The 15,639-nt window shown below is 42.1% G+C and overlaps 1 protein-coding gene across 16 annotated transcripts in view; it reads right to left on the bottom strand.

The window, feature by feature from the left end:
• Positions 1 to 15,639, bottom strand: part of FNDC3A (fibronectin type III domain containing 3A) — a 125,639-nt gene that overhangs the window by 32,125 nt on the left and 77,875 nt on the right. For all 16 annotated transcript variants that reach the window (XM_087756761.1, XM_087756769.1, XM_087756755.1 and 13 more), the window contains 2 exons: positions 3,513 to 3,670; positions 2,259 to 2,318 (listed from right to left, as the gene is read on the bottom strand). In XM_087756761.1, coding sequence (XP_087612887.1) covers positions 2,259 to 2,318; positions 3,513 to 3,670 — 218 coding nt within the window. The remainder of the gene's footprint in view (positions 1 to 2,258; positions 2,319 to 3,512; positions 3,671 to 15,639) is intronic.

The following is a 15,639-nucleotide window of genomic DNA, read 5'->3' as shown; positions in this document are numbered from 1 at the left end:
TATTCAGAATTAAGTTACTACCTTGCTACTTCATTATTAAAATATCACTGTTATAAATAACTAACTGGTGGAAGCACCTTGGTCAACAGAAGTAATGCAAAAGAAAAGAGTCCTGTACTTTGGATGTACATTATTACCATCAGTCAGCTTTAGTCTCACAATCACATTTGAAATCTGTTATTTGCTGTACTTTGGTTGGTAAATAATGGTAACATATTGCAGGCTCATTATCTGTTGTAGATGTATGAATTGATATTATGAATAATTCTTCTTCTGCAAGCGCTTTCGTCAGATGAGCACAATGAAGCTGTTGATATATTTTCAGAGTACCTTCTGCACTCCTTCAAGACCTTGCTGAGTCTGTTCACCCTTTCCTTTCCTTTAGGAAGGCTATGAATTGACTCTCCATGTACTTCAGAAGAGTGACTTCTTGCTTCTGTCTCACAGTGAAATGGTTTGTTTTTCTAATATCTTTTCTCCAAAATTAAATACAGGATTATTATCTGGCCTCCCCCTACACTCTCACCCTTTACCCCCCTCTGCTGTGTAGCTATGCCTTGTCTCCTCCTTGGGTGAACCTGCACATTACTTTCTTCTCATTCACCTGCTCCTTTGAAAGAAAAAACAAAACCCCCAAAAAACTTTTCCTCTGATCACTAGTGTAAGACCTGTTTTGCCTGCTTATGAAGATGCAGAAGTCCTTGTATGTTCCTGTTGCATGAACAGCAAGTCACAGGAAATTTGGCTTTGTAGATTTCATGAACAGGGAGACATTTGAACAGTGACTAATGTTGCACACAGTTGTTTGTGCTTGCATACAGTTGCAAAAATGTAATTTGTCAGTGATCTTCATAATTCAGTCTTTCCGGTCTTCACTGACTTTGGGCAGTGTTCGCACTGGCAGAATTCTATTTAACTCCTAGCTCAGGAAGAGCTTAGATGGCTGAGTCATCTACTCCCATGCATTCTCTACAGCAGCCAGAATTAAGCAAGAAAGAATCTGAATGTAGCCTGATAAAAAAGGACTTACATGGGAAAAAAATTCCTGGGCTCTGACCCTTATGCTCCATGCATTTTCAATTTAAACATCATTGGGTAAAGTGCATAAACACTACTAAAACCAGGAACAAAATCACAGAGAAAACACTTGCGTATGAAGAGCTTTGAGTCAATTAATCATTCATCCTTCTCCTGAACCTGTGCTGCAGGCCATATAGTGGCACAAATTAAATGAGGTGTGTGATGAAGAACAGACCAACCCTCTTTTGCTTCCGGTCTGGCAACCAGGACAATACCCTGGAAAACAGTACTAGGAGGTACAGACTGCACCCCCACCCCCCCCAAGGACCAGGAATGTAGCTCTCCCATTTGAGCAAATGCTAATCAAAAGACTTACGCAACAGAAATCCTCCTCCTCCCTACTGCTGATGTTCTAAAGCTCATATGGAAAGAGGCACAACATTTCTGACTTGGATCCTTACTCAGACACACTTCTATTCCCTGTGCTTCCTACCAGGTGCCTCCAAATTGGTTCCCTGGTCAGTACACAGGAGTCTTGGAGTTCTCCACACAGTCAATAGAAGCAAATCCCTCACATGCTGCACATTCGGTCATTTCTAAAGTTGCGCTCTCCACCTGCAATTACTTCTTGAAAAGGCAGTACTTTTAAGGTGGCCTTCACAATGTTACGTATTTATAAACTGCTGTATTCATACTGGTTTTTTTTAAACCAAGAAATAAGACAAACTTCCAATAGGTAAAAAAGGAGGGAGTAACACCACCGAACTACATCTTTCCAATCCTGTGCTATTTCTTCAGCAGGACATAGTGAAGCAGTAAATTCTGCTAAAAGGGTAGAATTACATTGAGCTAGGGGCATATTTAGTAACGCATACAGGGTCAGATTCACTGACAAAAAGCAAAAGCAGCATAACCTGACCTTCAGGTGGCCAGCAGTGAGCATGTTTCTGGGAAACAGAGAAAGCAAGCAGCATCTGTGCCTGGCTCAAAGGACTGAAAAACATCACTGTTCCAGCATGACGTGAGAAGTAAAGAGCATGGATGTTGGATGAGGGTGCAATCATTTTCTGTTTTCCAAAATGGACTGAGTGGTCAGCTAAGCCAAAAATGTTGATCTGTGACTCAAAAGCGGATGAGATGTGGCAAAGAATCTCTGAGGACTTATGCAAATATACAGACGCAATGAAACTTTTAAAACATTTCCACTGAATTTATTGAATAGAGAAGGAAATACTCACTTTGCATGGTAATCAGTTGCTGGCCTGAGATCATTTACAGTAACTTTATTTTCTTCTCCACTGGAAAGAGATATGATTTGGTTTAAGAGACACTTTCAGAATCCCATACATTTATACAAAGACACACATCATCTAACCCATCCAGCTGACGCTCCTTCTAAGAAATATATTTGCTAACAGTTTTTTTCTATTGGTAAATACAGTAAAATGAAAATGCATTTATCTTTCAATTTTAGGGGCTTCTCACATTTGATTCCTGTTGTTTTGCCCTGGTGGTTTTGGTTTTTTTTGTTGTTATTCTGTTTGTTTGGGGTTTTTTTAAGAATAATTAATTTTATCTTTACTGAATAAGATCAGCTGCATGTGTATGTATATGTTTTATTACACAGAAAACACTGGGGCCTTTAGAAGCTCAGTTCAGCATTGCAAAAACGATTATCTAAAACTGTAAATGACTGCATATACCTACTTGTTAGAGCACAGTAAACGGAAAAGACACCTCAGTGACATCTACTAGTCTGCTTTTACTGACATCAGCTTACGTTAGCAAAGCTCATTTCTTTTCCTCTAAGCTTCCAGGACAGGGATATTGAACTTGCGATTGGATCTTACTGCTTTTAAGAAGTCCATGGAAGGTGACTAAGATAAACTAGTTAAACACAAAGATTTATAATTATTAGGGAGCTCTACACCCTTAATGGTAAATTTTCTGTTATATTTCTCCAAGTTGCAAAAGTATGATTGAAAACTATTGTATTAGGAATGAAACAGTTGAACAGTTTTGTTTGTTTTGCTGCTGCTAGAGTTGTGTTCTGTATGAATCTACTTACTTTATTTCATATCTTAAGACTGTCTCTTACGAAGAGGATTTTCAGGGAAGGGAGATATAACCTTACTTGGAGCAGAAGCACGTGCTGAAGTAAAGAACTACAAATACAGTTTGTATTTCTCACTACTTGTATATCTCACTAATTGAGAACCTATAGTTTCTAGTGCAGATGGCTGAAATATAGCTAAGTGATATTAAAACATTCTTCCAACATCTAGGAGCAAAGTCTTTAAATTCTAACCGATGGTAGTGACTTCAATAATAAAACAGAACCAATTATACTGAAAAAAGTAGTTTGTTTCAAAAGAGAAGTTGCACAAAACTGCTTATCACTTAAATCTCTGGAAAACAGGCAGATTTTTAATGAGGTTTTAAGCCACATAATTCAACGCAACAGCAATTAAATAAAAATAATGAACACCTACATGTATACAGTTTTGTACTTTCCATCTTTTCCGGTATTTGAAATCATTACTTCATAAGTATAAGCATCTGGTATGTCATTCTTGTCAGCGTCTTCTCTGGTATCACTGGATGGAGGGGACCACATAAGCAGTGCTGTTCTTGCCTGAATGTCTGATACCTGTAGAAATACAACTTTGAGACCTCTGCCATTTAAATGCCACTGTATATAAATGCTGCTTTGCGACATAGGACCAAATAAAAGAGAAGAAAATCATATAGTGTTATCATATCAGAGTATTTATACTGATCTAATAGTACTAATTAGTTTTTACAGATGAAGTCAAGCCAGAAATCTAAGAAATATCATGACAAAACTGCAATCCTAGGGCCCAGGGCTGAGTGCAAACAAAATTCTAAGTAAGAAATGCCACCTAGTGGGCTACATGAAAATGACTGTATCATTTATGGAGCACAAGAGATGGCAAGCATATATTGTGAATCAGTCATTTTATTAAATGGCAATGTTTCAGACTTTTTTTTACATTACCAGTACCATGATTTCTTTTAATACCTTCTTGCTGACTTGGTTTTCATATGAAATATATAGAAGCTCAGGAATTTCTCCGAAATGATTGGCATTACTGTAGCAGGTACATAAAGAAACTCTGCTTTAGGCATTTAATTATGACTGTGACAAGTAGACTCTCCCATTAGATTAGAACCTATTTGGTTAAGTACCCCAGAAAATTGGTTTTGATCAGGATATTAATAGGGATACAACTACCTGAGGCTCTAATCTAGTACTCTGTTAGCGAACAGAATATTACAACACATAACATACTTTGAGCTCAGGCACTTGCGATGGAAGGCATGCTTACAAGGTCCACATATATGTATATGTGTACACGTATATATATATAGGCAACATCCTAAAGAATTCCTGTGGTGGTGCTTGCCTGCATAGCCCACCCCTTGCAGAAAGGCCTGGATAACAACAGTTGGTGTCATAGAAATATGAGCATAAACAGTGTGTGTGAATGCAACACCTCCAACTGTCTGAGAAGCCTTTGCCCCAACAGACTCATCGTGCTAAAGGCGGTGATCCTCAGGTGGATTACATGGTAACCGGGGAATCACAAAGAGACTTCTGAAACGAAGAAGGAATCAGCTTCAGAAGTATAAAAGCAGCATGAAAATTTGTACCAGGAATAAAAGATGCTGGAGTGGAACAGAGCAATGATCAAAACCCGGCCTGACAGTGTAAGGAATTGCCCTGCCACCACTGCCGCCTCCATCCAGGCCTAATGGAGGCCATGAGTAGATGCAACCCAGCTGGTGCGACAGCAGTTTGGGGTGCAGCAGGCAGGGACCCACAGATCGGGCAGGCGCATGTGACCTGGCAGAGAGCATTCTCAATGGCCTGTGGGTTAGCAGATGGTAGGGAACAACAGATTTTTAGGGAATAACAGAGTTACACGCAAAGCTAAAGCACCCACATGTCCCAAAGGAGACACGCAGTTAGGGGCACCCACACTCCCAGAAGACTGGGTGCTGCTTGAAGCCCACATGTGCTGCAAGGGGCTGAGGATGCTCCTATTTCTGTAGGGGAGAGCATGGGTGCGTGCACGTGATTACGAATTTTTAGGATCCGTTATAGAAGAAGTCTAGAAATTTGTGGGTGTTTATTAATACTGCACGTGTCTGCTACTGTGGTTTATATGTTGCACCCACCTGCTATTTCCAATCATTTCGTAACAGAATTGAAAACACATTTCATTATATGAAATGACTAGTTTCACAATATGACTGTAATATACATCTATTTTGGGAATAATTGCTTTTGGAAATCTGTTACCAGAGTATCAGAATCAAAATGGTATCTTCACAACTGGTGCTCTTAAATTGCTATAATCTACTGAACTAAAAACCTGAACAGGCCAACTTCAAGAATGAAGCCGAGAGGAGATGACTTAGTGATAACAGACAAACAGAAAGGAGGAAAAATCAAACAAGATGAGCCTCAATGTCTTCAAAATAATGTCACTAAGCCCATATATGCTAACATGACTATACATCATATACTGAAAGGGATCAAATGCTAGTAAGATTACCCACTGAAGTTCTTGGAAACACAATTCAAAGTTTGGTAAGAGAAATTCCACTATAATCTTGATGCAGTCACAAACTACACTAACTACAACTACCTCAGTACAATTCTGGCATTTCTGGAAGTCTTCGGAGTTGTGGGAAGCATTTAGGGTGGTAAAAGCTCCCTGTCAGACAATCTTAATCCCTCCCTCCAGGGCTGCAGAAAGCAGCAGGGTGTACTGAAGGAAAGTGTAGTTTCCTGGAGGACCTACTATGCTCCAGGACTAGTAGGTCCACTGTTACGATGAACTATTCCTACTTAGGTTTAGCTAAGGATATTTAGCTACGAGGTTTAGCTACCTCGTCCTTAGTGGACAAGGGAAGAGCTATGGATGTCATCTATCTGGACTTCTGTAAGGCCTTTGACACGGTGCCCCACAGCATCCTTCTCTCTAAATTGGAGAGATGTGGATTTGATACCCGGACTGTTCGGTGGATGAGGAATTGGTTGACATCAACTCATGAGGTTCAACAAGGCCAAGTGCAAGGTCCTGCACCTGGGTCGGGGCAACCCCCAATATCAATACAGGCTGGAGGATGAAGGGATTGAGAGCAGCCCTGAGGAGAACAACGTGGGGGTACTGGTGGATGGAAAGCTGGACATGAGCTGACAATGCGCTCTCACAGCCCAGAAAGCCAACCATATCCTGGGCTGCATCAAAAGAAGTGTGGCCAGCAGGTCGAGGGAGGTGATTCTGCCCCTCTACTCTGCTCTGGGGAGACCCCACCTGGAGTGCTGCATCCACATCTGGAACCCTCAGCACAGGAAAGACATGGACCTGCTGGAGCGGGTCCAGAGGAGGGCCACAAAAATGGTCAGAGGGCTGGAACACCTTTCCTATGAAGAACGGCTGAGAGAGTTGGTGTTGTTCAGCCTGGAGAAGAGAAGGCTCCAAGGAGACCTTACTGCAGCCTTTCAATACTTAAAGAGGGCTTTATAAGAAAGATGGGGACAGACCTTTCAGCAAGGCCTGCTGCGACAGGACAAGGGGTAATGGTTTTAAACTAAAAGAGGGTAGACTCAGACTAGATATAAGGAAGAAATATTTTTACAAGGAGGGTGATGAAACACCGGCACAGGTTGCCCAGAGAGGTGGTAGATGCCCCATCCCTGGAAACATTCAAGGTCAGGTTGGACGGGGCTCTGAGCAACCTGATCCAGTTGAAGACATCCCTGCTCATTGCAGGGCGGTTGGACTAGATGACCTTCAAAGGTTCCTTCCAACCCAAACTATTTTATGATTCTTAACAGTTGAAATTTTTTTCCTAATGACCAGGCAGTACCTCTCTTACTACCAGCTAAGCCTACTTGTCCTAACCACCATGGAGTTGAACATCAGATCTTCCCTTCCTTTCTGCAGTTGTTTCTTATGCATCTGTTAGCATTTGTGTCCCACCTCACTTATCCAAATCTCTGATCATTCTGACTGTTCTTATCTCCTACTGTTTCACTGTCTTCAGTGCTTTGCCCAGAACTGCACGTAACATCCCATCTAACACTTTACTAATGCCAAACTGCCTTATACACTTGACAGATTACACTTCTCTTCATACATCTTAGTCTATCTCCTTTTACACCGGAGAAGTAATGCAGTTGGTATGAGTGAAAGGTGGCATTACATCTTATTGGAACATTAAAAGATTAGAGGTTTCAACTGTTCACTACAGAGAGAGCAGGAAGAGTGGGAGGGAGATCAAAGACAACATTACAGATGACAGAGTAACAGACAACTCACAGGACTTTGACTAGTAAAATTAAACCCAGAGTATTAGTGGAAATCATATACCGCCAAGCATACACAGAGAACAGGATGAAATGTTCCTTAAGTCTCTGACTGGACAAAAAATTGTTATCCCGAGTTACTCCCCCAGGGCTATGTTTGTTGGTTGACTCACGCAAACCTCCCATAAGACTTCTAAAATAATAGATGACAACCGCTAACACAGTAACTATAAACACAATGAAGCAGTATTATGTACCGAGCTAAAAATCAGTGACTATGTAGGTTGTTCTGGTTGTTTTACTTTGTGTAAACAGAGTATGTGACTAAAGAATATTATGAAGAGCTGAAGCTTTGCTGTGGCCAGTTTGCCAAAGCTTAAAAGTAACAGTCAGTGGAACTGAATGTGATCAGAAATGCAAAGTGAAAAGTATTCACAGAAGCTGGGAATTAAGGACATCCTTACGGTGCATAAAAGCTGTAATATATAAAAAGTATATAAATTCTGTATACATACACATGCACACATATACATATGGGGAAAAGGAAGAAATATGTTAGCCAATAAGCTAGGATTTAACAGAATTTACAGAAGTTAAAAGAGTCAATGAAACAAGAACAGGCAACAGGATTAAAGACAAAAAGATATTAAAAAAAATAAATCAGGAAATCTCCAAGTCAGGCACTGCTCTATTGTTGGTAGATATAGAAGTTAAAACTGTAAAATGTAACATGGGAAAGAAAGAAGCATTTAACAGTCATTTCCATCCTGCATCTGAAATGAGGCAGAAATCTGTATCCATGTTATGTAGTTGCTGGACTAGAAAATTTACAACCCACACCAAAGTCACTGGGCCCAGTAGATGGTGCCCAGTGAAACTTAGCGGTCTGCAATAAACCAGGTGGTCAGGTTAAACCACTGGTTCCCCATCAGTGATGTACACTCACATTAAACCAGGAAGCTGCAAGAAGCCAAGCCTAAACTACTAAGCCCTGCTGAGGAGCACTGGGGAGTGAACTACTTGGAGTTCACTCCAAGTGGAGCAAGCGTTAAGAGGCAGGTACCTGAGGGCCTACAAGAAGGTGCTCATAGGCAGAAGAACAGAACAAGAGTTGCAACACTTAACTCTCTGGCAGGTGTAAATACTGGGAATAATTTCCAACCCTGTCCCTCATACACCTGAATCCCCCTGAAGCTGCAACTTTCCTTGTTTCTACAACCCCAGAGAATGGGGGATGGGGACTGTGGGGTTCCCAGATATACAGCTTGTGTGTCAGGGGTCAGTAATCAGACAAAAAGAAGAGAGGCAATAGGAGTGGGACTGAGTAACACCAAGGTTTTTCTTCTGGACCTACACTCTATATGACATTACATATTTTGTAAGTTCTGGAGCTTTTCAGTTGTCATGGTTTAAGCCCAGCTGGCAACTAAGCACGACACAGCTGCTCACTCACCTTCCCCCGCACCCCCCAGTGGGATGGGGGAGAGAATCGGAAAAATAAAAAAAAAAAAACATGGGTTGAGATAAAGACAGTTTAATAGGACAGCAGAGGAAGATAAAATAATTATTATTATTATTACTACTACTACTAATAATAATAATAGCAGCATATACAAAACAAGTGATGCACAATGCAATTGCTCACCACCCACTGACCAATGCCCATCCTGTCCCTGAGCTGCGATCGCTGCCCCCCGGCCAACTCCCCCAGTTTATATACTGAGCATGACTGATCATACGGTATGGAACGGCCCTTTGGCCAGTCTGGGTCAGCTGTCCTGGCTGTGCCCCCTCCCAGCTTCTTGTGCACCTGGCAGAGCATGGGAAGCTGAAAAGTCCTTGACCAGTGTGAGCACTACTTAACAACAACTCAAACATCAGCGTGTTATCGACATGATTCTCATACTAAATTCAAAACACAGTGCTAAACCAGCTACTAGAAAGAAAATAGACTCTATCTCAGCCGAAACCAGGACCATCAGTAAATTCACATATAGGTGTATGAGTATTTTGAACCACTCTCAGTTGCTAAAAAAAATAAAAATAAAAATAATCACAGCCACAAGCATCCACCAGAGAGAATCAGAGAATGTAATTTAAGTCTTTTTCAACTCGTTTATAAAACATTTGGTACTGCTTTTCAGATTCAACTTCCACCTAAGAGAATGATTCTTAAAGACAAGTCTAAGTCCAGCTATATTCTTCCTCACAAGACTATTAATAAGGGACAAAAGCAAAGTATGAAAAGATTAAGAATTGCTAAAATGAAGATTTCCTGTAAAAAACTTTTATCTATTGTGCATATGCACTATGGCAGTCTTAAATTACATCAGCATATACTATTTTAACACAAAACTCCAGCTTCTCATGATGCAAGCATATGAGAGTAATTACTCATTGCTTAAGAAGCAATTATTCAATCACAGAATGTCCTGAGTTGGAAGGGACCCACAAGGATCATTGAGTCCAACTCCTGTCCCTGCATAGGACAAAAAAAATCACACCCTATGTCTGAGGGTGTTGTCCAAATGCTTCTTGCATGTTGTCAGGCTTGGCGCCATGACCACCTCTCGGAGGAGCTTGTTCCAGTGCTCCACTACCCTTTGGGTGAAGAACCTTTTCCTAATGTCCAACCTAAACTTCCCCTGGCATATCTTCCTGACTTTCCCTCAGGTCCTACCATTGGTTGTCAGGGAGAAGAGATCAGCACCTGCTCCTCTCCTTCCCCTTGTGAGGAAGCTGTAGACCGCGATGAGGTCTCCCCTCAGTCTCCTTGTCTCCAGGCTGAACAGACCAAGTGACTTCAGCCACTCCTCGTATGGCTTCCCCTCTAAACCCTTCACCATCTTCATGGCTCTCCTCTGGACTCTCTCTAGTAGCTTCGTATCCTTTTTGTACTGTGGCGCCCAAAACTGCACACAGTACTCAAGATGAGGCCGCACCAGTGCAGAGTAGAGCAGGACAATCAATATTGTCCTTTATCCTTGATGTTCAATAATATCCCAATACTTGACTTTTTGAACACTAGGCAGAGCTCTATTATGAAAAGGAATTACTAAAGTTTCAGAAGTTCTTGTCAGTTCTCAAGCACAAAACACTAGCATATATCAAAAAAAACTCTGCGATATAAAGGAGGAAAAAAGTGTTTTTGAAGAACAAAGATTAAGATCAGAAGAATCCACTATTATTAGGTGCTCTGAGACACTCAGGAGTGGCTTTTTCAGAAAACGTGGCATTACTTATTACTTTGTATACTTATTCAAGCAGCTGCAATTGATTTTGGTTGCAGCTCTGAGCACTGTGTGCTTCTGCAGAGTACAATACTTGAATCAGGCCCTAGCACTAGAGAAACTAAGAGATGGGCATGTCTTCATTAGCAGTCTAGCTTGCAAAAGTGAATCTCCTCACTAACTATATTACACATGCCATTTGAGTCAAACAAAAAAGCAGTATTAGCATGTGAAAACTGGATTGCATTCAGACAGTGACACAAGGTACTTGACTGGTGAGTGAGGTGCATCACATTACAAAAGCCCGCAAGCATACACAGAACACGCATGAACCACCAAACATGATGCTCTCCCAAGGGATTTATATGCTATATAACTAACTCTCAAATTCCGAGTTCCTATTGCCTCTCTTTATTAAACACTCAGCCTTCTGCTCCATTTTTCATTTTGCTTTTGCCTTAGGTCCCCTTGTCTTCTCTTCTGCTTGCTTTGCTATCTGGTTAATGGACATGACAGCTGGTGAAGACTCTGCTCAAATGCTGAGGACTCAGCATGGTGCAATGTGCAGAACCACTCCAACTTACATCTGGGTACAGAAAGTTCAAGCCCTCCCTAAGTAGAAGGGTAATCTGGTGGCAGTACCACGTTACCAACTTGACTTAACACTGCCACGTATGAAAGGATGGAGGATCCATACAGGAAAAAGTTTAAGAAAATGAGAACGTGTTCATAAAAACACCTAATGTAAGTCTGGAGGCAGCAAAGCTGATGTGCCCCATACTGCACAGAACTGAGAGAGATGTGCGAATGAAAGCACAGCATGGAGCCCACCACCTGATTTAGATGTTCACGCCCTGGACCTGGGCATTAAGACATGGGACAGCCCAGGACAGGTCACAGCCTTCGGCACTACTCTGGGCTTTCCGTAGCAGGATATGGTGCAACGGACACTGTACTGGACAGCACCTGTACGAGCATCTGATCAGATGACCCCCACTGCAGCCAGTATCCAGTATTGCCTGTGCCAGCACTGCAGTTCAACCAGGGAACAGGGTATTGATGATCAAGAGCAGCATCATGGCACGATCCCCACAGTCAGTGCTTCAAGCAAAACATTAATCAAAAACCTGGAGAAATATTTCTGATGAGAACTACAAACAGAAGGTGTGAAAAAACACAATCTCCTGGTTCACTTGTGGGAGGGTGAAGAAAATGTTTCCTTGGAGAAACCGTGGGAGGGTTGCTTCTGATCCCGCAAGGCCTAAGTAGGTAACACAGCCTCCCTTTCTCTTATCACATCACACTCCCCCAAGCTGCAACATCACCTAGTCTGCCACCCACCCACAACCCTGACAGTCCCTTGCCTTCACAAAGCATAAGCTTCTCCAATTGCTGGAAGTTTGGCTTTTTGCCTTGTGTAGCAGACTGCTACTGCCTAAGCCTGCGATGTCTTCTGAAGTCTGCAAAGAGATCACTTGTAGGCACACAGCTACATGCAATGATGTTCAAAGTAAGGACATGGCTGGGAGGGGAAATAGCATGCTTGCCTAAAAGGCATGGACGGTTGAGTGTTGAGGATGGAAGGAAGTGAAAGAAAACAAGACAGTACTGGCATTCCATTGCTTTTTCGTATGTCATTAGCAACACAGCAGAAGACACCGCCTGTTTGTCACACTTCTCACAGTCTCAGTCTAACCACCCCAGGAAGCTCAGAGTTGTCATTCCCCTTGGCAATGCAGCCACTGATGACACCCCAGATGCGGATGGCATCCTGTATGCCCTGACCACTGGCAGAGGACTGCGAATACATCTAAGAGAACTGGTCCCCTTACTTCTAGTCAGGATAGAAAGGATCATCCACATTCTCACAAAATTAAGAAAGGCATAGCAGGCACTCAGGATCTGAGGGCAGCTGAGAACGCTGTTGTCCAGCATGCCCCAGCAACAGCACTATCTTGCAGTAAGCTAACTTTGCAGCAAATTTTGTTTCTATAACCATTCTGATGCAGTATGTGGCTAAACTAGGCACATGTTCCCTTGTTGAGACAGACTCTCCTGACTCAGAGCCAAAAGGGGTCAAAGACACCAGTCCCTTTAGCTGCACAGCCCTGATCCATTCCCCAAGCAGGTATGTTTTGTACAGTGAATGGCAAGGACCATACAGAAAGAACAGCGTGTTGCTGTGTTAAACACAAACAAACAACAAAAACAAAAGGCGACTGTAATCTTGAATACAATGGATGAGCCTTAGTAGGAAATCTTTCTTGCTTCACTTTGAGAAAGGAATAGAATTCTTCTAACAGTATTTTGATGCATATTTTCCTAGAATATGTGTGTGTATATGTATGATTTCTATTTTTTATATATATATATTTGAATAGCAAATGACTCCCTTAAATTCTTTCTAGCATCATCCTACAGCAAACCTGCAGCCTTTAGATCCACTGCACAAGCCTCTACTGCTTGATCAAACAGAGTGATAGCAATAGGTGTTTGCTAACATCCGTGGAGGTGAGATGCATAGCTGGGCAGTGAAACAACAGGCAGCAACGCAAAACCTCTGCTGGTAAGACCTTGCAGGTACTTGCTGTCAGAAGAAAGATGAGATGCGGGAAAGCTGGATTACATTCCAGGTCCTGGATAAAAATCAGTGCTATCAGATGTGGACTTATATTCATTTCTTACAGCCATAATCCCTTCTGACTCTTTTTCTCCAGCTTCTCAAGGTCTGGTCCTAATCAACTCTTCTTCATTCCAGTCTGTACTCCTTGGTTACTCCACCCCAGACTTCAGCCCTTTAGTCTCTCAATAAAGTTCTGGTATCCTTGTCTCATGAATCTTCATCTTTCTCAGGCAGTTTCAGTCTCTTGCTACTACTGTCCACTATACCCACCACTCTCAGTCTTACTAACAAGACATTCAGGCTCCCATCACCCTTTCATTATCAGTCTGCTTGTAAAAATAACAAACAGAAAAGCTACTTGCTCTCCATCTTGTTCTTCCAATAGTTCACACGTACTTTCTGTTTGTTCCTGGTCTCATTTTCTCATCTTCGACTCCTCATCTATTTTAGGATCCCTCAAGTCTGCATTGTCCTTCAGACCTGTGCTCCTTGTCAGAGCTGTTTCTTCTCCTCTCACTTCCTTTCTCCCCCACACCTTATCTCCCTAAGCTTTCTTTTCAGTCCCAGTTTCTTATCCAAAAATTCTTTTTATTGCCCCTCCACTAGCTCCAATCACCAAGGTCATCCTGTTAAGAGCTACTGAACTTGACTGTCCCAGCTACTATCTACACCACAGCAACAGCCAGGATCAGCTAACTCCTCTCCATTTCTTCATCTCAGCTCTCTCAACCCTTTCTTACAGGATTTGATTCAGACAGCTTCCACCTCCATGCTGCTTAGCCACCAAAGACACAGGGGTACCACAGACATGTTAACCCGTTCTGATGCTTGGACACAGCAGGATGCTAAGCATTCAGGACTTCCTCTGTAATTACAATCCCTGCTCAGCCCTTGGAGCACCACTGAATCACAGGATGGTTGAGGTGGAAAGGGACCCCTGGAAGTCATCTGGTCCACCCCCCTTGCTCAAGCAGGGTCACCTAAAGCCAGCTGCCCAGAATCACGTCCAGACAGCTTTTCGATATCTCCAAAGAGGGAGTCTTCACAAACTCTCTGGGCAACCTGTGCCAGTGCTCATTAGTCCTCAGAGTAAAAAAGTGTTCAGAGGGAACGTCCTGCGTTTCAGCTTTGCCTCTGGTCCTGACGCTGGGCACGCTGAAAAGAGCCTGGCTCCACGCTCTTTGCACTCCCCTGCAGGTATCTATATACATTGATAAGACCCACCCTGAGTCTTCTCTTCTCCAGGCTAAATAGTCCCAACTCTCTCAGACTCTCCTCACCATCTGTTACTGGCAATGTTACAAGCTCTTTCTCTATATATTTTTTATAATTCTGTTAATACTGAGATTTCACAGAGTGGCCAAGAAGAAGAATTCCACATGAAAGAAGAATCAAGACTGGGGCACTAAAACTGGAGCCAGGTTGCCTGGGATGTAAAGGGGAGAAGGTATGTAGCTGATGAATGGCAACACTGGAAGTCCCATGATTATTCCATCTGACCCTTTTTCCTTCTTCATCTTCTTTTCTCTGTATGTCCTTCCTTCCATAGCTTTCTTTATTAGTTATGTGAAGCGCGCGTGTGTGTGTGCGCACGTACACATGTGTGGTGTGGTAAGCTGAGGACTGACAAAGTATGAAAAGCAGGGTGCCTGATTATGGAGGAAATAGCTGACTGGACAAATTCACGGCAAGCTCCTCCTGGAGTTTCAGTTGCATGGACTTTTTGTAGTTTACAATAGGGAACACAGGCTGTTTTTACTCAAGCAAGCTGGCGGACTGAGGATTGGGGTGCAGATTTCTGGAAAAGCTGTGTCAATCCTCACAGAAAGGTTAGGAGCAGGGAAGGTCCAGATGATGAAAGAAAAGAACACAGGCCTGTTCTAAAATTCAAGGAACTGCTAAATTTGGCAACAGTGCTTTGAAGAGTCTCTACGCAGAAGTTATGAGGTTTTACAAACTGAAAAAAAATTGGTAGATTTTCAAGCAGAAAAGTCAGAAGCCCACTGCTGACAGTCACCTTCCTTGGTGAATTTTATGTCTCTTCCCTGGAGGTGCCAGAGATTCTTAAAGAGAAATCCGCCGTAGTTTTTCTTTACTTTTCAAACAAGATTTTCCAAAACCTCACCAGGTATCTTTCATGCCTACAGATACCCAATGTGTAAAATTGTTTCCTGAACAGTTAAAACTAAACAATGTTACAGGAAATTGAGAACAGATTTTACAGTAAGAGATGATGTTAAGCATCATCTTACGTTAAGCATCATCATTCTGTTACTGGCAATGTTACAAGCTCTTTCTCTATATATTTTTTATAATTCTGTTAATACTGAGATTTCACAGAGTGGCCAAGAAGAAGAATTCCACATAATAAGTATCAAGACAATTTTAGCTTCATAAATGTTAATATACTAAAAGTTACTTTG

The sequence above is a fragment of the Nipponia nippon genome, unplaced genomic scaffold, assembly GCF_047370975.1.
Source record: "Nipponia nippon isolate SJK-2023a ecotype South Korea unplaced genomic scaffold, ASM4737097v1 scaffold_2, whole genome shotgun sequence".
Lineage (NCBI taxonomy): Eukaryota > Metazoa > Chordata > Aves > Pelecaniformes > Threskiornithidae > Nipponia > Nipponia nippon.
This window is presented reverse-complemented; position numbering and strand designations above follow the sequence as displayed.